Here is a 24297-nt window from a genome sequence, read left to right on the forward strand (position 1 = left end):
AATTTCTCAGTTCTACTTCCGAGGTAGAAAGATGTCTAGGTGTAAGCTCAAGAGTTAGCTGACTAGCTTGTGGCTCTGCTACTGTGGGTAGGGCGGGGCCTCTCTCTCGAGCGACCCTGGGGCTCGGTGGTTTCCCAGGTGACCGCCTCCTGGGAGGGAAGGGGCTAAGGCCCGGCTGCCACAGCCTGGTTTTCCCCAGAGGTGGTCAGGATCCCGGACCCAGGAGGGTCGGCCGGCCCGAAGTAGGCCAAGCATTTCCAGTGTGGGGACATAGGCAGAACAAGGCGGGGCCTCGATGTCAGTGGGAAGGGCTCTGTGGGCGTGGCTCTGGCCCGGAGCAACCAGCGGTCTCCCAGGAAATCTAGCACTCTTGACCTGCGGTAGGTCCGTCTCATAGGTCTGACCAGGGGACCGCGACGTACTCAGGCCATGTCCCGGGACTCCCCAGCCCTGTGGGAGCTGGTGGAGGAGCATGTTCCACTCCCGGAGCGGCCTGAAGTGAAGAGGATTCTGGGGGAGGCAGCGGTGGACCTGAGCCTGGAGTTGAGAGAGGAGGTGGGAGTCGGTGGGTGGGTGTGGGTCATATTCCAGGCCTGCCCTACAGTTCACGTGATTTCCTGCCTCCACTTGGTTCCTAGCCCTATTTGGTGACCCCCTAACACCTTGTTTTCACTAGCTGCCCTTTCCCTCCCGTTTAACTCCCCCATCCCTGACAATCCCCACCCCCTCAACACACATGCATCCCCTCTGTCCCAGTGGCAAGGTGCCCCAGCTCTCCTTGCAGGTGGCGATGCTAAAGGCACTGCTCCAAGAGTCTCGGTCTTCTCAAGCCTCGGGATCCCACCCCATGTCTGACTCTCCCTCCCTTCTGGCACCACCACCCCTCCTGAGGGATATCATGCGCCAAGAACTCCGACAGTTGCTCCAAGGCCTCCGCCTTAAGGCTGTCTGTGAGGGCAGGTGGGAGTCTCTGGCCCCGCCGCCTTGCCTGGACATCAGATGGGCTACCCTTGACAAAGAGCCAGTGTGGCCTTTTCCTGTGGTTTCCTGAAAGGAGGTCCCTTCATACACACGTTTTCAGGGACCAGACTCAGGTGTGGGCCCAGTATAGTCCCAGGGTCCTTCGCTTTGCCTTGGAGGAGCCCAGGTGTGACTCAACACAACAGGAACTATCCCGGATGAGAGCCAGCGAGCCCAGGTAAAGTGATGATAGAGAGGGAGGCTCTGCCCCTGCCAGGCAGAAGGTCCTGCCAATTGGTCCATCTGATCTGTGGAAGAGTTCTCATTCTGGGGCTGGACACTTTTTCCCCCCCAGACAGGGTTTCTCTGTAGCTTTGGAGCCTGTCCTGGAACTAGACCAGGCTGGCCTCCAACTCACAGAGATCCTCCCGCCTCTGCCTCTGGAGTGCTGGGATTACAGGCGTGCTCCCCCACTCCCGCACTTGGACATGTTTTTATAACCACTTAGCCACTTGTGACAGGGATCCGCACATGAGGGCTGAGGTGTTGAGGGAACACCTGCCCAGCACGGGCCCACTGCCCATGTCCAGTGAGCAGGCAAAGCTTGTTAGGAGAAATGACTGCTTCAATCTGGTTCTAGAGTATGAGGAGCAGTTGCCAAACAAATAAAGGAGAGAGTTTTTGTAGACAGAGGACAGGGGCCATGTCCGGTGAGCAGTTCTTCTCGTGCTTAGTGAACAAGAAGAAGGACTGGACTAGAGATACATAGAGGGCTGAAAGGAGGGGACAAATGACATTTTCAGCTGGGGACAGAATGCAATAAATGAATGGGCTCATGTTCATAAAGTATGTAGGCTGCACTAGTTTCTTTTGTGGGGGTTGTTTGTTTCGAGACAGGATTTCTCTGTAGCATTGGAGCCTGTCCCTGGATCTAGCTCTTGTTAGACCAGGCTGGCCTCGAACTCGCAGATATCCACCCTTCTCTGCCTCCTGAGTGCTGGGACTAGAAGGCGTGCGCCATCATCACCTGGCTCCAATTTCTTGTTTAAAATCCCCCTACAATCCTGTAAGCAGGGCATCGTCCCCAGTTTGTAGATGAAAAAAAGAAAGCTCAGAAAGATAAACAATTTCCCCGAGGTCACGTGGTGAAGGTGGCAGAAGCCATGTGCGAGCCTAGGCTCTGGAACTATCGTTTGTACTCCATTGTGTTGCCTGGACAAGGAAAACAAAATTCTCTAGAAGTGGCATTTGTTCCCTGAAGGACTAGAATAAGCCACACGGAGGGGGTGATGCTAACTCCACCTGTCAGCAGCTGTCACAGGGACCTCAGTGTCATCAAGGACCAACTGAATGTGTCTAACATTGACCAGGTTGTCAGGCACCTGAGGTGAGGCCTGGGAGCACTGGAGTGCGTGGAGATTGGGGGCAAGAAGACAGGGGTGGACCTTAAGGGGCTGGGACTGCCTGGAAGGGGGTGTGCAGATAGGTAGACTCTGTGTGTGTGTGTGTGTGTGTGTGCGCGCCCGTGCCAGGGCCCTAAGCCCAAGAAGGCTGTGATGTGGGGTCTCATGGAAGCAGGATGAACCAGAGGCTCAGTGCCAGGGTACAGAAGAGGATGGTGCCCACGGGGGTGCAAATAGTGAGGTGACTGGAAATGGTGGGCGCTGGAAGGCTATGACCAGGCAGTATCCACAGAACAGTGTGGCTCCTGGTAGTTTTGGAGGTTGGGGCTGTGTGATGGGTTGAGCTGGGAGGTCCTGCCTCACTGGTTCTGGCTGTTCATGCTCCTGTCTAGGAGCCTCCTGGAGAAGGAGTGTCAGATGCTGCAGAAAGAGATCTCTGACCTGCAGGTGAGCACAGCCCTAAGCCTTCCCCAGATTCTGTCTAGCAGGGATCACACCTGTGTGTCTGTGGACCATATGTTTGTCAAGGTGTGTGAGTCCTACACCCATTTCTCGTGTTTCAGAGGCCATGGGCAACAGTTTTAGACTAACCCACTGGACAGCCCGGGGCCTCTTGCCTCCTCTCTCCCTCAAGGGACTGCATGTGCAGCTATCATCTTGCTAAGCGTGGCTATGCACTCATGAGGGTCAGACTGCAAGGCTGCATGGTCTTGCCTGAGCCCTACATTAGGGCTCTTAGTCTTACCTTTAGGCAGGGTCCCTCAACCAGCTTTCTCCACAGCACTGTCTGGAAACGGAGCAGATGCAGGCTTGCCAGCCCTACAAGGCCACCCTAGAGCCCACAATGGCAGGTAAGGACCCCAAGCAAGCCCCCAGAATACCCTGCCCCTACCTTTCCCCATGCTGTACGTTCTCTCGAAGAGCCAGGCCCTGTCTCAGCTGTTGCTCTTCCTCAGAGATAAAGGAACAGAAGAAGGCCATGGAACAGGAGCTACAGGTCTCTGTGGGGCCTTCCTGTGTCTCTGCCAAGCACAGGTACATGAAAACACAGGGCGGGCAGGGTCGTGTGAAGGGTCAGGTCATGGTCATCTCACAGCTGCCTATCCTGTGCAGGCAGAAGCCCTTGAGGTCCATTCCGGGCTTCAGACCCTTTCCTTGTCTCCATGGCTACATGCCTACACCTCCTTCGGAGCGCTGCCCCCACCCTCAAGGTCAGGCAGTCACCCACCGCTGGAGACAGCTTCGGTACAGCTATTGGGAAGAGCCAACCTCCACATCAGTGTCCAGTGCGGCACCCCAGGCTCCAACCTGAAGGGCTGGTCATAAAATAGGCTTCTGCTGTAACTCGCCCATCTGCTGTTCCCTCCAGCTGCCATAGCTCTACCAGCTTCTGCTTCATTCTTGGATGAGCTCACTCAGTCCCGGCTGAGCTGTGTGTTAGTCTGGTCCCAGCCCCGCCCCTTCCCAGGTCACTAGTATCTAGGACCGAGTGGCAGGACACCTGTTCTAACCATCAAAGCCTTTGGCCCTTCTCCACGCAGGCCTCCACAGAGGCTTGGCCAACAGAGGTCCCATCCCAGCCTGACTTTTGTCCCCAAGAGACCCAGACAAAGCACAACAGCAGCTCAGAGACAGGAATAGAAATTTCATTAAAATCTATGGACTTTAAAACCCTAGTGGTGCACAACGGGCAGTGGCGGGTGGCACACCGTTATTGCTACAGAGGATTAGAGGTGGCTTGGCCAGGGCTGTCACTGCAGAGATCACAGGATGGACAAATGGACACTGCAGGGATCGGGAGAAGGAGCTCTGACTGCAGAGGGGGACGGGCACGTGAACTGGGGCCATTTGGCACATTAAACGGGGGTAGCACGTCTGGGAAGACTGGGCCTTCAACCTGGTGGAGGGTGGACAAGGGAATGTCGTGCAGGGTCCCCTTCCCCAGGGCTCCAGGCTCAAACTTCCTGCTGAGAAGTCCCCTCTCTTTCCCTCCATAAGTGCTTTGGGCAGGCTGCTGGGTCACAGCCTCGGCTAGCTGGGCCTGACGACCACGGCTGGGACAAAGGGCAGAGGCCCTGGAGCAGCCAAGTGAGGTGTAGGCAGGCCTGGAAGACAGACTGGATCCAAGGCTGGGGCCGGGGAGCGGGGGTGGCAACCACAGATGATACCATTTTTACAAAAATAATTACACAAATAAACAGGGCTGGGTGATACAGTCTAAGTAACACTGTGAGCCTGTAGCCCCTTGCCTTGTTCCAAGCAAGAAGAAACAGGTTTGCCTGGGCAGAGGCTGCGGTCAGGAACACTGGTCATGAGGCTGGAGGGCAACAAGTGGGGTGTGGAACCAGAACCTCTTATCCCCTGGTCAAACAGCTCAGGGCGGAGTAGGAGGGTATCAGAGGCTGTGTGAAGCCTGGCAGGCCGCTGGGGACCTGGCCTGAGACCTTTTCCAAAGTGCTTTGGACACCCCCACCCCCACAGCAATCCTCCCACGGCTTTCCCACCCCCGACTGCTGTCTTGGCATCCAAAGGACGTGTAAACACTGGGGACGTGAGCACAAACGTCTGCACTAGCAGTGGTGGCCAAGGTGACAGCAGCTGTCTCCTGTCACACCTGTCCACTGCCTCCCCAGTCTCTGTGGTGGGAGCAAGGGTTGGGTGGGGCCTCTCCCCTTGCAACAACTGTGCTCATATCCGGGAGTCCTGGAGGCGGCTGGAGCCATTACTGCCCACGATGGGGATCTGGGCCTTGTCCGGGTGCAGTGGCTGGACCTCAAACCCATCTTCAGGAGAAGGGGCTGTGGTGGGGGCATAGCGCCCAGTCCGATGCTCCAGGAGGGCAGGGCCCCAGTCTCTGCTTGGCTTTGTGGCATTTTTCAAACGCTGCAGGCAGGGGGCATAGCGAAAAGAGAGTCAAAAGAGAAGACCCCTTAGGCTCCAAAGTGTTTCCACCCGGCCTGGCTGCCCAACCCTCTGCACTCCTCACCTGAAGAAGTGTGTCCCCATCTGTGCGGCAGAGCTGGAAGAGCGCGTACAGTGGGATGCAGATGACGGACGACAAGGCCATGAGGAAACCAATGGCCACAGCCCAGCCCGGGTACTGGTAGTGGTTGTAGGTGATTGGCCGGTATTGGATCACCGTGAAGATAAGAATGAACTGCAGGATGGGGAGGTGGGGATAGAAGTGGGGACGGTGTGAGGCTGGCCAGAGCCCCTCCCAGCAGTAACCTTTCCCCTCCAGTTCTGGTCAGGGCATAGGCAACTTGTCAACACCTGAGCCAAAGAAGCAGGAGGAACCCACCGCGCGGGGCGTGGTTGGGGCATGTAGGTACCGTAACAGAGGTGTTTTTGCCAGAGAACAAGTAAGCTGCTACCACCTTTGGAAAGCAGCCATTTTCTCTCTCGGCTCTGTACTGTCTATTGAGATAAGGACAAATTCCTGGCCTTAGGCTTCAACTCTGCCAGTCAACCTGTTATCTTGCTGGCCACCTCATGGCATCCCTGCCTCTGCACACCCAGCATCTCCTACCTCCTCCGGCCATTCTGCAGACCTGTCCTTAGCATCCCTGAGCCCAGGTCACCTCTTTCAGGTAGCCTTTCTGGATTTTCTGCCTCCTAAAAGGCTTCTCCATGGCATTTCCCTTCTGCATTCCTCAGAGCCGCCCTGCTTCCTGCACCTAGGACTGCGTTAACTCCGGATCTAAGGTGCCCTGCACTGACTCATTTATCTATTTGAGCTGATTTGTATCAGGAGATGCGGGGGATTAAGGAAGGGGTTGAGGAGCAGGCCAGGCCAGGTCCCGTCTCACGATGGCTGTGGTAACTGCCATTCAGCCTAGAGTGTCCAGAGGCTAAAACGCTGAGTGTCAGGTAGTAGACCGACCAGAAAGAATCTTTGGAAAGAGGTGAATGAGACAAGAAGTGAGGTCCGTGGCCGCTGCAAGCAAAGGATCTAAAAGAAACAGACTTGGCCAGGTGGCTCATAGGCCACACCCAAAAGGTCCTGCAGAAGGACTCAACAGGCCTCTTAGCTTTTAGGCATCCTGGAGCGCAAGTCCCTCTGTCCACATTGAACCTAGAGCATCCTTCCTGGGAGCATACAAGTTTCCTGACCCAGCAGAGCCTGGTGTGTGTGTGTTAGTTTATTTTGAGACAGGGTCTCTACTCTCTGTGTAGACCAGGCTGGCCTTAAATTCAGGTATCTGCCCGCCTTTGCTTCTTGCCTCCCCGGGGCTAGGGTTAAAGGTGAGCGCCACCACACCTGGCTTGACCAGCCTGATGTAAGTGGGGATGAATTTCTTCATTGGACTCAAGGAAGGCTAGGGTTTGTCAAAAGCCTCATGGACACATAAAAACCCCAAAGAGAACATGAATATGTCTGCACAGCCTGTTTTCCTGTCGCCAAGGTCCCTCCAGGCTGGCTCTCCAGGCTCTACCGACTTCACCCCATCTCTAGTCCTAGAGGACCCACAAGAGCCAGGCCAAGACCCTTGGAAGGTGACCCCAGGTAATAGGAGGGGTGGGGCCTGGGACCAATGCCACACCCACCGAGGGAGGGTGTGGTGCTAGGCAGTGCCTTTAGCTGCTCTGGCCTCTCAGCCTTGAAAGGAGACTTCCGCTCCTCCTGTTTCAGTGCTGGGCCTATGGCCAAAACTGTAGCCTGTGCCAAGCTCAGGAACATCCTACACCCCATGTGGTGGAGGCCTCAGTCCTCCAGGGGCCTCTTTTCAGAAACATGAGCCAGTGTGGAAGTCTGATACCTAGCTGTCCATGATTCTGAGGAATTGCGGAGGCCACAGGTACCTCTGGGCAGTGCCTTGCCACCGAGTGAGCCCTCTGACCCTCTTATATAGTGACTACCATGCTTTCAACCCCTCCCCATCTCACCTCAAACAAGCAGCAAAATGAGTCAAGTTTTAGCCCCCAGGCCATTCTTCCCATAGCATGGTTTAGTCTGCATCAGGGTTCTTGTCCTCATTAAGTAAGTGTGTGGCAGTGGGCCTATTTAATATCCCTGTGCCTCAGTTTCCATAGCCGTAGGGTGGAGATAGCAATGTTAACTAAAGAGATACTGCAGGAGTTAACGTAAACAGACTGAAGGAAGGGAGCCCGACTACCAGTGTAGCACTCTGATGAATGTGCTTGGAAATGGGGATGCTCTCTCCAAAGCCACGCAAATTCCCAGCCTTGGAGGCCCAGAGCTGACCCAACTCCTAGCCCTGCACCAACAGGTCCTGGGATGCCCAGGGATGCCCAGGGATGCTGCCACATTCCCATGTATCTGCCATCTATCTCCCTGCTTGGGAGCGGTCTCCATGAGGGTCTAAGATAAGAGCAGTAAGGTAGACAGAAGCCACACCAATATCAGCGACTCCTGAGGCCCCTAGGGCAGCCATGCCAGGGAGTGAGGCTATGCTGCTGAAGCTGTCGCAGTTCTGAGCTTGAGTTTCGGCTTCAGTCAGTCAAAGGGCTCCATATCTCCTCCTAAGCGAAGGCAGGATCTGACCGGCCCCTCTCATGTGCACACGTCTGACTGTCCGACCCTCTCATGCCCAAAGCAGAGCTGTAGGTAGAGCTCTGGCTGCGTGGCTGTTTTCCTGCTCTCGCTCTGCTGGTTCCCAAGAGGACACTTGGCCAAGGGGCAGCAGGAGCAGGGAGGACCCCCGAGAACTTACAAAAATGATAGCCGGAGAGACGAAGCGCCAACAGATCTGGAAGAAGAGAGGTGGCGGAAACCCCAGCATCATCTGGATGTCCTGGAAGTAGTTTCGGTGCCCTGGAGAGATGGGGGCAGGGGTCAGCAGCCCAGCAGGATAGAGGGGTCAGTCAGAGACTGGGACCCTAGAGGCCATGGACAGGTGGACACTTACCATAGATGTACATGATAGACACACACATGATGCAGGAGATAATGACCAAGGAGAAGCTGGCCGCGTAATTGTCCATCAGCAGCAGCCAGTAGATTCCTGCCTGTGAGCCAGTGCACAGATGAGCCAGGGTGCCCAAGACCAAGCTACCCACCCATCCTGCAAGTGCCCTGGCAAGTGGAACCCCGCCTTACCCACCACAGCTTCATTCTTACCTGGCTGGTAAGGGGGATGCCCAGCAAGAAGCCAGCTACAGCCACACCCAAGGTCACATAGGTCTTTTTCTGCAGAATCCACTCATTCCCCACCTCATCCACAATGGCAGTGACTAGGGTCTCTAGGAGGCAGAACTACAGACACAGCCATCAGAACAGGGACCTGCCCTCTGCCCTGGTTCCTCCTGCCCAAGATTCCATGATACATGCACACTTACACACGCATGAACACACATACACATACATGTATGCATGCACGTGTGTCATACCTGAGTTCCCAGTCCCAGCAAGATAAGCATGAAGAAAAAGAGTAGGGACCACAGTGGGGAGATGGGAAGCAGCGTGAGGGCCTCAGGGTAAGCTACAAAAGCTAGCCCAGGGCCATGGTCTGCCACTCGGGACACATCCACACCCAGGTGATTGGCCATGAAGCCTAGGATAGAGAAGATGACGAAGCCAGCATAGACACTGGTAGCACAGTTGGTGATACTGATGATGACACTGTCCCTGAGGGAGAAAAACAGGACAGTTTAGGAGACTCAGCTTGCTTCCCTTTCCTCAGTTTGGGCCAAAATAAGACATGGATATAGGATATTCTAGAAACACAAGTGTCCCTAACTTCCTTTCCTATCAACTCAGGTTTTTTTTTTAAAGCGAGTCCAGGGTTCCTGACCCCTCGTCCACCCATCCCCCTCTCTGGCCAGTGCTTTGCTCTCTAGTCTCATGACCCACTTGAGACACAAGGTTCTTCAAGGTCATGAGTACAGGAGGTCCCCAGTAGGCAGCAGACTGCGCGGGAGTCTGGTGGTCCTGTGGATCCAGGGTCAGACTGTGGAGAGGACAGAAAACCGGCAGCTCCAGGCTGGCAGGGGAGCACTCACCGGTAGCAGTTGTTGTGGAACTTATTGTAGGAGGCCATGGTGATGAGACCACCCCACGCGCAGCCTAGGGAATAGAAGATCTGCGAGGCGGCATCCCCCCACACCTGCGGAGAGGCCGGCAGAGAGCCACTGAGTCAGAGGCCGGATCACTTGTCCCTCCCTGGTCCCTCTGGGACAATCCTCCATGTCCCACCTTGGCCTCCAGAATCTTGTCCCACTGTGGGGTCAGGTAGTACATGATACCCATGAAGGCTCCTTCCAGGGTCACTCCACGAACGAACAGAATGGTCAGCACCACATAGGGGAACGTGGCCGTGAAGTACACCACCTGAGACAAGACACAGGTTCCATGGGTTCCTCTAGAACCCTTTCCAACTCTCCTGCTACCTCTCTGACCCCAGCCACTATTGACTCTGGTCCTTCTTCCTCTCCTATGGCTCTTTGTTACCCCTCCCTTAGACTCCCATCAGCCCAGGAAGGAGCGGCAGGGTGGGAACAAACCCTGCCTGGGGAGGGTACTTGCTTTCCCTGAAGACTTGACTCCTCGGATGAGGCAGAGGAAGACGACCACCCAGGAAACGCCGAGGCAGCCTAGGAGGGGAAGCCGAACCTCCCCAAAGTTTCCAATGTCATCAGACAGTTTCAGCACATACAGCCTGGGGAGAGGAAGGTGACTGTCACTGAGGGCCAGCTTCTGCTGCCCAGCAACTAAGACTTGTGTTCTATACCTCATGCTACCAGGTCCCAGAGAAGCCTGGCTGTGGGAGAATAGGAGGTGCTTTGGGACCCCAGCCCTCTGCCCTGCAGTCCGTCCTGGGACCCTCAAGGGCTTTGAGAGACCAAGTCAAGTTTGAGCTAGTCTCCTCTCCTGTGGCAGGGGTTGATGCCCTCCCAGGACCTGCTTGAGCCCATCCCAGGTCCTTTTGTGTGCATTCCACACTTCAGGAGTGTCCATTCATCCTATCAGAAGCACCTCTTCCTGGAAGCCTTCAGAAAGCCTTCAGAGAGGTATACCATAATCGTCTGCTCCAGCTCTCAGGAGCAGAGCTGACAGAGTGATGATGTCACCCTAACTCCTCCCCTTGTGGGTGTAGCTCCACCTGCAGCCCTATGCCAGGCAAGCTGAGTTCTCTGGGTCAATTGGACAGGAGGCTTCTTCCTGGCTCTCGGCTCTTGGCGAAGAGGGTGAAGGAGAGCAAGTTGGGCTGCTATGGATGGGAAGCACACAGGAAAGGCGCAGAGTATGGATGGTGGTGTCTCACCTGAAGGGAAAGCCAGGATGAAGGCTTCCCTGAAAAGATGAGGCTGGAATTACGGTGTGAGGATCCTCACATGTGAGGATGTGAGCGAAAGGGATGATGGGAAGGGCAGGCCTGTAACAGGGCAGGGGGCCAGGAGCTAGCATGACCAGCCTGGGCATGTTGGTTAACTCAGAAAGGCGAGAATACATCAGAAAGAGAAGACAGGAAAAACAGAAGGGTGATGGACAGCAGTGAAAGTGAGGCTGAAGAATTTCCTTTTCCTCATGAGGGCAATGGGAGAGCTTTGAGGATTTTGTCTGTTTTAGAACACTCATGTCCCTCTATGGCTTCAAACCTTGCACGGGCTACAGTAACCCCTATACTGGTTATAGACCCTACAGGATCCAGTGTCCCTGGCTCTGCTATTTCTCTGATCTCCCTTCCTCCCCTTCGCTCACAGATTTAGCTGCTGTGGGATAATACTCTTGTACACTGTAAAGATTTGTCACTCGTATTAGTTTAATAAAACTGCTAATTGGCCAGGCAGGAAGTATAGGAAGTATAAAATTCTGTAAAATATAATTTATTTGAAACTGAATGGCTGTGGAACTGTGCAGGACAGAAACTTCCTTCTACAAATGGCGCCCAAATGTTTGGCAAGGATTTCCACATAAAGCCTGAGAAAGTTTTTTTAAAAAAAGATTCTACATAGACAAGAACAGAGTCAAGGGCTGGAGGGATGGCTCAGAGGTTAAGAGCATTGCTTGCTCTTCCAAAGGTCCTGAGTTCAATTCCCAGCAACCACATGGTGGCTCACAACCATCTGTAAGGGGATTTGGTGCCCTCTTCTGGCCTGCGGGCATACACACAGAAAGAATATTGTATACATAATAAATAAATAAATAAATATTAAAAAAAAAAGAACAGAGTCAAGCACATCTTCTTGATAACTGTCTTTTCTCTGGTACTCTGTTTGCTGGCAGCAAGCAGAGGTGCAGCTCCTTTAAGAGAGACTTCCTGATTCAGCATCAGTGGCAAAAACCTCCCAGCTCTTTTAAGAGGCTCTGCCACTAAACACTTAAATGGTGTTTATGAGCAGCTGGCACCAGGCTTCTTGGTGATGGCACAGACCTAGAAACTCCACAGAGTTGTAGCAATAAATCTGGCTCCTGCCAGTACATCTGTCATGAAGCTAGACTCTCAAAAAACTAAGGAATGGGGTGGAGCCAGCTGCCAAAGCTGTAGCTTTAATCCTAGGCATATCGTTTAGTAGATTAAAGACTCCTGTGGTCAGAAAAAGGTAAACAGTAAAGACAGATTCAGATGAAAAAAAAACCCTCTAAATGGTTTACAGTGTGTTCAAAAATATAAATACGCTTGGGAGAGAAAAGAAAAAGGATAGAGAACGTTCTTAAAAGAAATAGAGTAGTCAGATGTGATGGCACACACCTTTAATCCCAGCACTTAGGAGGCAGAGGCAGGTGGATCTCTGTGAGTTCAAGGCCAGTCTAGTCTACAGAGTGAGTTCCAGGGCAGCCAAAGATACACAGTGAAACCCTGTCTCAAAAACACCAAAAAGTAAAAAAACAAAAATAAAAGAGTTTTTAAAAAGCCATGTAAAGTTGGAAAATATAGAGTCTGGAGAGTTTATTATGTTGTCTTTGAATTGTTTGATTGCTGAGAAAGGAGCAACAGTTGCTATAAGACATTTGATTATAAATGCTGTTGGATTAAACCAACCTATCTATTTTAAAAATATCTTGACTTCAAAATTTAAGTAAAAAAATATGTTACTTTGGGAGAGGGGTCCTGTTTTTATTGCCACAGAAAATAAGAGGTTTTGGATTCATTCTGGGTTAAGAAAAATCAGGTTTGGTTGAGGAAGATCCTTGAAAAATCTCTGATAGGAGCGGATGGCAGCTCTGCTGCAGTTTCCTCTGAGTTCTACATCCAGAACAGCCTCAACACTGCTGGCTGAAATGATCCAGCCTCACAAAACACTCCAGCCAGGACTTGACCATAATCCTAAATTTTCTTTGGGTCCTCAGCAGGAAGTAGCCTAGAAAACTACATCCACATTCCCAAAAAAAAAATGGATTATGGATGTTTGTCTTTGTTTAGTGTGTTGGTTACAAGTTGCTATGGATAATGGTCAAGAAAGCTAAACAAAAGAGATTAGATTCAGAATTCTTGTTCTGAAAAGAAAAAGGGGGAAATGCTGTGGGATAACGCTCTTGTACACTGTAAAGATTTGTCACTCAGTTTAATAAAATGCTGATTGGCCAGTAGCCAGGTAGGAAGTATAGATAGGGTGAGCAGATGAAGAGAATTTTGGGAAGAGGAAAGGCAGAGAGTCAGTCACCAGTAAGACACAGAGGAAGCAAGATGGGAATGCCTCACTGAGAAAAGGTACCAAGTCATGTGGCTAAACATAGACAAGAATTATGGGTAAATTTAAGTTGTAAGAGATAGTGATAAGCCTGAGCAATAGGTCAAACAGTTTATAATTAATATAAGCCTCTGTGTGTTTCTTTGGAACTGAACATCTGCAGGACCAGGCAGGCCAGAAATTTCTGTCTATATTTAGCTGAACTGGACTTGGTTTTTCTCAAACGTGTTAGCCTGCCCCCCACCCCAGGGCCTTTGTAAATGTTACTGTCTCTGAATGAAGTGGCTTCTCTCCCCCACCACAGATCTGTGTACATAAGGCCATGTACCACCTTGACACCTTTTACACATGTGAACATGATGCTGTGTTTCACACTATATCCCTGCTTAGGCTATAGCTGGGCTTGTCCATGTAACCCCCACTTTCTCTAGTCTTCATTCAGATCCCCACTTCCTCCAGTCTTATTCAGATGGCTACTTCTCAAAGGGATCTTCTTGATTATATAGCTTAAAATGCAGCTTTCACTCCAGTCCAGCATGCCTTACCCCACTCGGTGTTCCTCAACAGCATACACATCCTTCTCTCATTCTGTTTATTTTGCTATCAAAATAAACAGTTTTGCTTTATTTGCTTTATATAAGACAAGGGCTCCTGTCACTCAGGCTGGTCTTGAACTCACTGTGTAGTTGAGGATGACCTTGAACTTATGATCCTACTGCTTCCTCCTCTTGAATGCTGGGATTGCAGGTATATGACACCTTGCCAGGTTTTATGTGGTGCTGAGGGTCAAGTCAAAGCCTCCACACATGCAAGGAAAGCACTCTACCAACTGAGCCTTTTAATGGCTTTTGTCCTCTGTCCTCAATGAAGATGGAAGCTTTTGTTCATGGCCGTACATCTCCAGTGCCTGGCACTGACAGATACTCAACTATTTGATCTTGAGTAAATGAACACTGGCAAACGGGCTGGGAGGCAGAAAGGAGGGAGCCCAGATAAACGATCCAGGATGAGGTAAGAAGGAAGCAACAAATACATCTTGAGTCTCCACTTCCTCATCACAACATAGGTCAAACACAGACTCCCTTCTCCTGCTGCTGGAGACTCAGGGCAGCTCTCACTGGAGGCTGTCTCCCCCGGGGGCCCCAGCATCCTCAGCCATGTTTACATCAGCTCTCAACCTCGTGTAGACACTTTGAATGTCTTGGAATAGGATATGATTCCTGATCTTCATAGAACAATGCCGTCAGAGCTGGAACTTGGTGTTTGCTTGGCCGGCCTGCCTGACCACCCAAAGGAGACTTCCGCTGCCTTCTTTGGCTTCCTATTTTCCTCCCAGGCCATCTCTCACTGCCTTACCTGCAGAGGGTGCTGTCTGACTCCTGCTCCCTCTGTCCAATTCTCCCAATTGTCTACACCAGTATCCAAGGCTGGCATTACCCTCTTCTGGCTCAGCCATACAGGAATCAGCAGACAAAGTTCAGGAGCCATGAGACTCAGAGACTCCAGGTTCCCTTTGACTGATTCCCTGCCTTCTCCACCTTCATACATAACACACATAGAAAACAATTTGGTTGGCCCATTGAGCTAGACAAACAAGGCCATTCATAGCTGAAGGCAATGGACTGGGGCTCCTGGCAGCCCAGGTCAGGCCTGCCTGGGTGTTCCTATGCAAGACACCAGTGCCGGCAAGGTGGGCCCTTCGGAATAACCACAGGCTCCGTCTGCTCCTACTGAGTCATTTTTTTGCAAGTGCCAACACTCAAGTCAAGAAACCCTCTTTCATTTAAAGGATTTAGAAAATAAAGAAACTTTGCCTAATTACACATGCTAAAATGGCAGTATTTGATGCTATTTTTATTGCACAAGTATAGCATTACTGTATTGGGAGTGCAGAGCTTAGATGGTTAGCCTGGGAACCGAGGAATGAGTTCGAGCTTTATTTTAGGTTGTACTGTATTTAGTTCTTTGTTTTGCTTTGGACCATGTGCTTTTGAGATCAAACAATTAACCTCAGAGCATTCTGGAATGTGACTTATTTATAAGCTGGCTTCTGGCATATGACCTCTTAGGAATTATTCTGCCTTTTTCCCCTGCTTTTTTTCTGTTTTGAGACTAGGTCCACTAGGTATCATAGGTTGGTTTTAAAATTATGATTCTCCTGCTTCAGTCTCCCAGCTGCTTGGATGACAGGTATATCAGTTCTTCTCCATATAGCAATGAGACCCTGTCTCAAAAACAAACAAACAAACATGCCTTTAATCTCAGCATTTGGGAGACAGAGGCAGGCCAGCTAGGGCTATATAAAAACCCTGTCTCAAAAAAATATAAAAATCAATAAAATCCCAAACTCTAGATACACAGAGATCTTCTTTCCGTGAGCAGATGGTAACTGGTTTGAGAAGAGAGCCCTCCTCTTCCAGGCTTCGCGAGCACACTTGAGCACTTGCTACTGACCTCTGGGATTTAGGCCCTGATAGCACATTTCACCTCTGCAACAGGGAGGGAAGAATTACAGCCACTTAGATTCGAGGGGTGAGCAATCAGACTTGGGGAGGTTTGCTGACCTCCCACGGACACACAATGGGCCAGTGGCAGAGCCAGGATTGGAGATGTCAGTATGACTATGACACTGGCATGAGACACTGGGGTGGGTGAGGGTGGAGCTGGGATCAGAGTCCACTCTGTGCCAGGTGTTGGCTGCCACAAAGGCTCTGGAGCTGAGGAAGCCTTGTCATGAGCTTAGGGGCTGGGAGGAGTCTGGGACCAGAGGGAGAGAAGGAGTGGCTCAGAATCCTGCTCCTCCAGATTCTCTCACTTTAAAGGCACCTGTCTGTCTGTCTGTCTGTCTGTTGTTTAGGTGCTAGGGATCAAATCAGGGATGTCACAAGTGCTAGGCAAGCTCCGCCATTGGTCCACACCCCAGCCTTTCTCATTTTTCCGTTGGCCTGCTGATTTCATTCATAAAACGGTAACTACATCATGCCACCTTTCAAAGGAACTAAGAAGACTGGCAGAACACCACTGGCCTAGGACTGGACAACAGCGGAGCCAGGACGGGACTGGGACATAGCCGAGCCACCTCCAGAGCCATCTGGATCCTTACCTTGGGATGTCAGTCTCTAAATCTGAAAACGGAGCTAGGAAAACTTATCAGAGATAGTACGCTGCTATACAGAAGGTGGCAACACTGCCCCGCTCTCCTTTCATCGGTGAGGCCTGGGCAGTCCTGGCCTCCTCTGGGACTGGGGAATGCAACACAGGGCCTCCGTCATGCTAGCCAAATGTTCTGCCACAGAACATATACCCATCCACCCACTTCTTCCAACCACTGCTCTCTTAAGGGTCATTTCCAAGACAGACCTGTTGATGATCCTAGCCTATGATCCTAGCTTCTCTTAGAGTCTGGGCAGGAGGACCACACGTTCAAGACCAACCTGGGCAACTTAGTGAGACCTTGTCTCAAAATAAAGTAAAAAGAAGGGGACATAGCTCAAGGGTGAGGCACTTACTTGCCTTGCATGCACGAGGGTGAGTGTGGAGTGGTGTTCAATCACCACTAAAGCAGGGGAAAGTGACTTTCCAGGCTTTCCAGGAGGTGGCAGCAGGGAGCCATTAGGGTTAGAAACTGAGCCGCTTAGGTAGGCCTGGCTTAGGGCCTGGCGGAGCCCCAGCTGGGGAGCAAAGCCCAGCTGTCCCCTCAGTATGCTTCCCTAGGCAGATTATCTGAGCGATCCCCCTCTGGTTTCACTGGCTAATGTCTCCAGAGCTTTGCCCCTGAGGCCAGCAACACTGTAGCATCTGCTTGGGGTGAGGAGAGTAGGCAGGGTTTGTGCTTTTAGGAGCTCCAGAGAAGTTCATCTTCTGCCTTTCCATCTCCGTCAAGCTGCCGAGTACACATCACGCCCCTGATGGACAGTTACCCAGAGTCCTCTGATTGGGTGTGAGCTCTGTCTTGCTCTCTTTCCGGTATCCTCTCCGAAACGGGCCTGTCCCACGACTGCTTCTTTGGAGTCTGCACTTTCAGGACTGGACTTAGAGGCCCTGCTACAACTTCAGCAGGCCTGGGGGCCTTGTGCACCTCGCCTTTGGCCTCCATCACACAGCAGAGAAAGCTTCAAGCTTTTAGGCTTCCGTAGAAGCTGATGTCATGTAAGGCATGTCCTTCTTGTCTCTTTTCTCAGCCCCCCCCCCTTGTTCCTAATCTCTGCTTCCGTTTGCCTCCTTCCGGCCCTGCTCAGCCACTCACATCCCTCCTAATTCCTCTCCTTTTCTCTCTCCCATTTCTTGGCAGCTATGATCACCTCCTCTTGGCCCCATCTCACTGAAGCCACCATCACCCACAGACTGAATTTCTTGGGGCAGAGACTCAGGACCATGTTACGCCTGTCACAGGCACACACCTTTAGAGAAGATGCCACAGAAGTCTGTATAACGAATGGAAGAGGCCTACCTCCCACATCCAAAAATCCTCTGCCCCAGGACTCTCCAGTAAGACGTAGGAAGAAGACCCGACTGTGCCCTCCCTCTGCCAGCTGGGACAAGGTGATCCCGACACCTCCAGCAGCAACCTCCCTTCACGGGCCCAGAGTCACGAGTCTGTCGCCACCTCTGAACAGAGCAGGTCTGGCTGCCCTGGCATCCCTGACCTAGCGCATGTCCACAGTTCCTTTTGTTCTACAATACGAAGTAGAAGCTTAATTCGTGTTAGCTCTCTGTGAGCACGGTGCCCCTTCAAGGCCACCTCAAAGCCCACAAGAGCCCTCCATCCACATTAGTCTCAACGGAGCAGGCTCCCCTCAGCTTTGAGAATAACTGCTGGTTCTTTAGGACCCTCACTCATGCCATTCTCTCCAGCATGCCGGCCCCCTTTGCCCTGACTGAGCCCTCCTGCACTGCTACTCTGAAAGAATTCCCAGATCACCTTCAAGTCTCTCACGGCCCTCTATATGTCTGCCATTTTACCCAACTCTATGCCCTGGGCAGTAGGCGCTATGTGTAGATGATCCAGGCAGGGCTGCCTGACGGGGACAGGGAGAGCCGAAGGCTGTCCCCTGATCCTGTGTCTACCAGGAGCCTCACCTCCAGTACTCCTCGCTGGGGCTGGTTCTTTGCAAGGTGTAGTTGAGCAGGTGAGAGAGGTTGCCGGACAGGGCAGTGGGTCGGGAGCCGTTGGTGAGGTTGGAAGCATCCAGCACCCCGGCACAGTCAGGCGTGTTCCAGGGGTTATTGCAGTAAGCCCAGGGCAGCACGTGCGTCATGGACGAGAAGAAGTAGTAGAAGGCGATGCAGATGACCACATTGTAGTAGATGCCGATGTACGTGGACACCACCATCATCCCGTAGCCCACGCCTGGAGGGGAACGCACAGGAACCATTAAAGGAGGAGCCTGGCTTATCTAGGTGAAAGTCAACAGTTCCTAAAGGCCAGACGGACAGTCAGTCTTTGATGGAGAGTCACAGAAGGGAAAGTTCGGGCCTCGGCGGGGGAAAGGAGTTTTGTGTATATACACGGCAGGAGGAAAATATGGGGGTCAAATAAATATGAATCCCAGTGTGTAGTCACGGCCTTGGCCATTGATGTCAGGATTAGGTCAGTACTGATGCCCCACAGGGGATATTCATGTTTTTACAGATGGACAAGCGGCCTCTGTGTGTGTGTGTGATGTACATGTGCACACACATGCACAAGCACATATATGTGCATGTACACGCCCCCCACCAAGGCCTCACCTTTGAACATGGGACTGATCCTCCAGACCCCCAGGCAGCCCTGGCTTGCAAACTGGCCGAAGGAGAGCTCCATGAAGAAGAGAGGGATCCCGCAGAAGATCAGCATGATGAAGTAGGGGAACATGAAGGCGCCTGGCATGCAGGGAGAGGCCAGGCTCAGGGTGGGCTGGGGGAGCACCTCCCCGAGTGTCCTTCTCAGAACTCACAATAAAACCTCTGAGCTCCACTAGTACTGAGAGACAGGAGTGTGCACTAAGTAGCAGCCTGGAGCCGAGGTACAATCCCCACCGCCTGGCTTTGAACTTGACAGACTCCCAGAAAGTCTGCTCTGGAGAAAATCCAGCCCCCATACTGCCATGCTGGGGTAGGATTTGATGGTTTAACCAAGTGATTTCACAATCACTCGGATCCTCCAGCATCTCTGCACCATTGCGGGGTGGGGGGGGGGCGCTGTTGAAACATCAGTAGCTAAGACAGGGAACCCAGGAAATTCGAGCCTTTTCTCTACTTCTCCTAGCCTTCAAAGAACAGGCTGGCAGGATCAGGCTGCCAGGGTCTGAGGGTGGCCTGCACTTTAGGCAAATGTGCCTAAGCCAGGGATGGCCAAAGACCAGGGCTAGAGGTCAGCTTCTTCCTGGAGGATGTCTGTGCCAGGGAGACAATGGCCCAAGCCCTGATGGGTGGGCTCTAGCCAAGTGGGTGGTCCCTGCCCTGTGCCCACTGGGTACCTCCCCCGTTGCGATAGCAGAGGTATGGGAAGCGCCAGACATTGCCCAGGCCCACGGCATAGCCCACGCTCGTCAGTACAAACTCAATCTGGTTGCCCCAGTTGCCTCGTGTGAGGTTCTGGTCCTTCTTGGTGGCCTCGCTGGGCACAGCACCATTCTGTGGGGACAGAAAGAAGCTACCATCAGGAAGGCATGTGTGCCCCATGTCTGACCCTCTGAGTCTCCTCCAGTGGCTTCTCTTTGGACCACCATGTCCACATACCCTGGGGCTTCCTTTCTGCTGGCAGGAGTTGAAGGCAGGCCTGGCAGAAGAAAGAGAGGCACAGCTGCCAGATGGTGCCCAGCCCTTAGCACTCTCTATGCCAGGTATACCAGCCCACCTGAGAAACTGTTACCAGTAAGAAAGGGGACACCGCTGAGAGAGCCTGAGCCAAGAGCCCCCTAACCCCTCTAAAACCTTGCCTTTCCTCTCAGGCTAAGGACCTAGGAGCAGCTGAGCCTCATACCAAGCAGCCAAGTCAAGCTGGGCACAAAGAGGCCTGTGTCCAGAGAGCTACCCCCCACCCGCTGCCTACCACATCGCCAGGCTAAGCACGCTGCCCATGGATAGTCAGTGGCTAGACTCTCCCTAGTAAAGGCTTCTTCCTGGGGGTACAGGGTGAGCAGGGCTGGGTGGGAGAGGGGGTGGTGCTGCTAGGCTTGGCCAGACCTGGACAAGACACTGCGGAGCTCAGAGAGGGCCTTGGGGAAGCTGACTCGAGCTGCTGACGCTGGGCTATACATTAGGATAAGAGACTGGAGTGGTAGGCACCATGCCAGGCTGCAGACAGACTCCGCTAGAGGAAACAGGTGGCTCCAGAGAGGGGTCTCCCAAGAGGGCGGCCTGCAGATAAATCCCTGATGGGTACCGTGCCTGCCTGTGGGAAGTGCCCGGGTGAGGCTGTCCAGAGCCCACTGAGGACAATCCACGAGGAGTACCGACTTCAGATACAGAACCACCTCCACAAGCCACTCAGTGCGCCCTCTTCTCCCAGCCCCCTCCTGTGGGAATCAACCACTATAAGACAGAGTTGGCAGGGACTGAGAGTGTCATCGAGGAAATGTAAGGACCCTGGGAGTCAGCAGCAGAGAAATACACACAGAATGCTTGTACGCCAACAACAGCTTCCCAGATATGAGCTATGTCACTGAGAGGACAGGAGTTCCTCTAAAGGACACGTGGATCACAGTTGGAGTAGCGTGGCCAGGCGACAGCAGCGTGACGCACTGACTACCGTGTGAAAGTGACATCTTCAAGTTGAGCAGCCACTCTGGCCACTGATTAGCAAGGTAGCCTGGCACTGTGACACACTACCAGACCCTGACATTAGCAGGCAAACCTGAACGGCTTCACCAGGGCCCCAGCGCCTTTTGAAAAGGCCTGTGAGGAGTGCAGATCTAGGCAGCACCCCTGTGTGGTGGACGAGCACTCTCGGCAAGGCCCACTATGCCTTGTATCCAGTTCAGTTCAGACATGCCGCCCTTCACATCCGCACAGGAGGCTATAAGGCATAGCGTCAGGAATTAGGGAGGGGGACTCCTTCCCCAGAGCATCAGAGAAAACCAGAAGGCTGAAGGTATCTGCATTCACTCATCCATCCATCCATCCACAAAATGTTAAGATTTACAGGTCTGCTACTACACGCCAGGCTACGGCAACTCGGCTGGAAACAAACCAGTGCTAGAAGACATTAATGAAGTAAGAGCACACATTGCCAGGCGTAGTGGTATACACCAGTACTAGGGCAGAGGCAGGTGGATCTCTGTGAGCTCGAGGCCAGCCTGGTCTACAAAGAGTCCCAGGACAGCCAAGGCTGTTACACACACCGGGAAACACTGGAAAAACAAAACAACAAAAGACCACACATCATCTGATATGGGACTTTAGTGTGACCACAAGATGGACTTCCTCAAAGTCCTGGGAGTATGTGAGAATGAAAAAGGAAGGCAGGATGAGGTCCAGGCGAGGCTGGCTGGGAGGCTCACCGTGCTATGGGAAATGACGGTGCCAGCTTCAGATGCCTTCTGGGACACACCCCTTCAGAATCTTACATCACCACCTCTGCGGTTCTTTCTTTGGGTCAGGTGTATCTACACGGCAGGGCCAGGGGGTCATGTTTTAAGGGGATGGGGTCTGCCTGGGGTGATTTATCTACACCCAAACATCGGCCACATGGGCTCCTATCTGTGGGCCCGACAATAGCACTTCTATTCTGTCCCAGGCTTGTTTACTTAGGAGCACAATGCAGGACTGTGGCAGCTCCAGAGTCCATGGGTGGGGTCACAAGGCAGCAGTTCCAGCTGTAAAAGGGACAACAGAGGATCCAAGATGGCCCCAGGGTCAAGAAAAAAGCAAGGCCCCCGAAAGACACCCATTTCTCCAAAAAAAGTTCAAAGTCTCTCTCCTGGCCCAGGGTCATGAGGATCAGACCTCCTGGCCTCTCCAACCAAATACAGCAGGGCCATATCTGAATCTGAATCCCTAAATTCAACTCTTTCCTGGGCATAGGCGGACAGAAGAGGGACAGGGTGTGTGTGTGTGTGTGTGTGTGTGTGTGTGTGTGTTAAAGCTCCCGACCGTGTGCCACAGGCTCCTCCAGTCAATCCTTAAAAGCTAGGGTTTAGATAACGAGACAAACACCGAGCCCATATTCCAGTGAGCCATGTGCTAACTGATTCAGTCAAGCACACAGTGAGGGAAGCTGACGCCCCAGGATAGGAGCCAGACTGGGGCCTGTCCCTAGGCACTGCAAGAAGTTGCTGATGAAACTGGGGCGGCCTGAAGACAGGGTGCCCTTCCCTTGTCCACCCAGTGGTGTGTGTGTGTGTGTGTGTGTGTGTGTGTGTGTGTGAGCATGGATTAAACTAGGGCGTCACGAATGCTCGGCAAGCCCTTTACAACAGGGTTAGCCCGGATCCGTGTTTTCCATGTTGCAGAACTTCTTATCCTCTTCACATCATTTTCCCAATTTTAAGACCCTTGTTTCCTTGACCTGCTTTGTCACTAATATTAACCATTCCATTGGCCCTGAAATGCCTACAAAAGGACCCCTTTGTGCTTACGATTTGATCCAGACTGGCTGCCTAGCTTGTCTGGCTGCCTAGCTTGCCTGGCTGCCTAAGAACTTGGACGGGCTGAGTTCCAGCCTTGTCCTGCCCACCACATGTCACCCTGGCTGCCCCCCGAGGCCCCTCCTCTCTCACCTGCTCATAGCTCAGTGGGGAATGAGACCATCGGAGCAAATCCCCTTGTGATGTGGCACACCAGTTCCTCTGACTCTCCTGGCTGTGCCCTGTCACCCCTGCTGGCAGCTCTCTGAGAGACAACTGCCATGCCCTGAGGGTGGTTCTTCAGGAAAGGATACCACCCAGGCACCTAAGCTCTCCCAGGCTGGGCAGTGGGCAGGCGGGAGAGCTCTTTTCCCACAGCGGAGTGGGGAAATCTGACTGCCACTCTATACACACATGCGCGTGCACGTGCACATACACTCAGAGCTGCCATGAACGCTAAGTATGTAGTCATTCTCACACCAGGACTGTGATCTTCCTTAGATGGACAACCCCTGCCCGCACTGTCCGCACCTGGCTGACTGAGCCTCGCTGAGCCACGTCGCTTACGTAAGTCCTGATGTAGACCTCTGCCCTGCTTATTAGCTTGGAAGGGTTTACCGGAATCAGGATCTTCCGCTCTGCCCTGGGCTTGGCGGACAAAAAGTGTGAGATTAGAAACCAGGTATTCTAGAATCTGCTTCCTAGCTGCCCAGGGCAAGTCCCTTCTGACATGGGTATCCCAGCAATCCTATCTAGGGAACCGAAGGATAGACTGGGCAGTGGCTGTAGCATAATGGTCCAGAACCCAAGCAGCTCCCTCCGGTCTACCAGTGTTCCTCGGCACTTCCTCCCCTGTAATCCAGCTCTGACTTTAAAACAAAACAACAAAAAAACTTTTTAAAAATTTTATTACTACATGAGTATGCGTATGTGAGTGTGTGTATGTGTGTGTGTGTGTGTGTGTGTGTGTGTGTGTGTGTGTGTGTGTGCAAGTGTGTATCTGCCACAGTGTGCATGTGGAGGTCAGACAACTTTCAAGAGTTGGTTCTCCTCTTCCACTGTGGGATCCAGGGACCAAACTCAAGACATCAGACTCATGCAGCCAGCAAGTACTTTTGTGTACTGAGCCATCTCCCAGGCCCCAACGCAACTATTTCTGACTGTTTCCCCACCTCCTATTAGTGCCCACCAGCTTTCTAGATTGCTTTTTTTTTTTAAAGTTTTCATTCTGTAGCACAGGTTAGCCTCAAACTCACAGTGAACTTGCCTTGGTCTCTTGAGTGTTAGAATTATAGATGTGAGCCACCACCATACCTGGCCACAAACAAACAAACAAAAAATCTGTGTGCAAATCTAGAATAGCATCAGGGAATAGCAGGCAAGCCCAGCTCTGATGTAACTCTGGCAAACACAAGGCAGGAGCCCCTCATTTCTTCCTCATATGGACATAGAAGCCCAGCCCCGGAACCCAAACTTCGCCCCTTCTCTGGCTGGGGACTCCCACCCTCCCAGGCCAGTATTCAGTGGATATTTTTGTGAATTGTGAACTCCCTCCGCCTGCCCTCTGTGGCTATGGAAGAACTCTGTAGCTGCCCTGGCAGACTGGCCCCGCTGGGACCCAGCAGGCTTCTTGTTCAGGACTCTCTGGCCCCAGAGTTTGCTCATGGGATGAAGTCTGTCCAAAACAAACTCAATGGAGGAGAGCAGGCAAGACCTCACATCTCAGACTGACTTGGAACCAAATCAGATCACAAGCAACTTGCTTGGAGCCCCAGTGGGGAACCAAGGCAGGG

The 24297-nt window shown here is 52.5% G+C and overlaps 2 protein-coding genes across 6 annotated transcripts in view; one reads left to right on the plus strand and one right to left on the minus strand.

The window, feature by feature from the left end:
* The first annotated feature begins 139 nt into the window (after window positions 1–139).
* On the plus strand, window positions 140–4034 carry Ccdc24 (coiled-coil domain containing 24). Its single transcript, XM_048450524.3, has 8 exons — window positions 140–555; window positions 785–960; window positions 1082–1198; window positions 2222–2347; window positions 2756–2810; window positions 3145–3214; window positions 3320–3398; window positions 3477–4034. The coding sequence occupies exons 1-8, from the start codon at window positions 430–432 to the stop codon at window positions 3673–3675; spliced, it is 948 nt and encodes a 315-aa protein (XP_048306481.2). The 5' UTR covers window positions 140–429; the 3' UTR covers window positions 3676–4034.
* Slc6a9 (solute carrier family 6 member 9) overlaps window positions 3989–24297 on the minus strand; it is a 36858-nt gene continuing 16549 nt past the window's right edge. For 3 of the 5 annotated variants that reach the window (XM_048450515.3, XM_048450514.3, XM_048450513.3), the window contains 12 exons: window positions 19415–19571; window positions 18687–18818; window positions 18036–18306; window positions 9850–9982; window positions 9520–9654; window positions 9327–9430; window positions 8715–8952; window positions 8446–8580; window positions 8234–8333; window positions 8039–8139; window positions 5350–5520; window positions 3989–5246 (listed from right to left, as the gene is read on the minus strand). In XM_048450515.3, the coding sequence (XP_048306472.1) occupies window positions 5052–5246; window positions 5350–5520; window positions 8039–8139; window positions 8234–8333; window positions 8446–8580; window positions 8715–8952; window positions 9327–9430; window positions 9520–9654; window positions 9850–9982; window positions 18036–18306; window positions 18687–18818; window positions 19415–19571 (1872 nt within the window). In that variant the 3' untranslated portion in view covers window positions 3989–5051. The remainder of the gene's footprint in view (window positions 5247–5349; window positions 5521–8038; window positions 8140–8233; window positions 8334–8445; window positions 8581–8714; window positions 8953–9326; window positions 9431–9519; window positions 9655–9849; window positions 9983–18035; window positions 18307–18686; window positions 18819–19414; window positions 19572–24297) is intronic. The other 2 variants (XM_048450517.3, XM_085698781.2) reach the window with 1 other exon arrangement.

Source organism: Myodes glareolus, chromosome 3 (genome assembly GCF_982192425.1).
Source record: "Myodes glareolus chromosome 3, mMyoGla1.1, whole genome shotgun sequence".
In the NCBI taxonomy this organism is placed as follows: domain Eukaryota; kingdom Metazoa; phylum Chordata; class Mammalia; order Rodentia; family Cricetidae; genus Myodes; species Myodes glareolus.

Bases quoted from the DNA above. Each gene is read 5' to 3' on its own strand.
- Ccdc24 (XM_048450524.3), top strand. From the start codon at position 430: ATGTCCCGGGACTCCCCAGCCCTGTGGGAGCTGGTGGAGGAGCATGTT. The intron at 961-1,081 runs GTGGGAGTCTCT...ACACGTTTTCAG, and splicing joins AAGGCTGTCTGTGAGGGCAG to GGACCAGACTCAGGTGTGGG. The intron at 1,199-2,221 runs GTAAAGTGATGA...TGTTCCCTGAAG, and splicing joins ATGAGAGCCAGCGAGCCCAG to GACTAGAATAAGCCACACGG.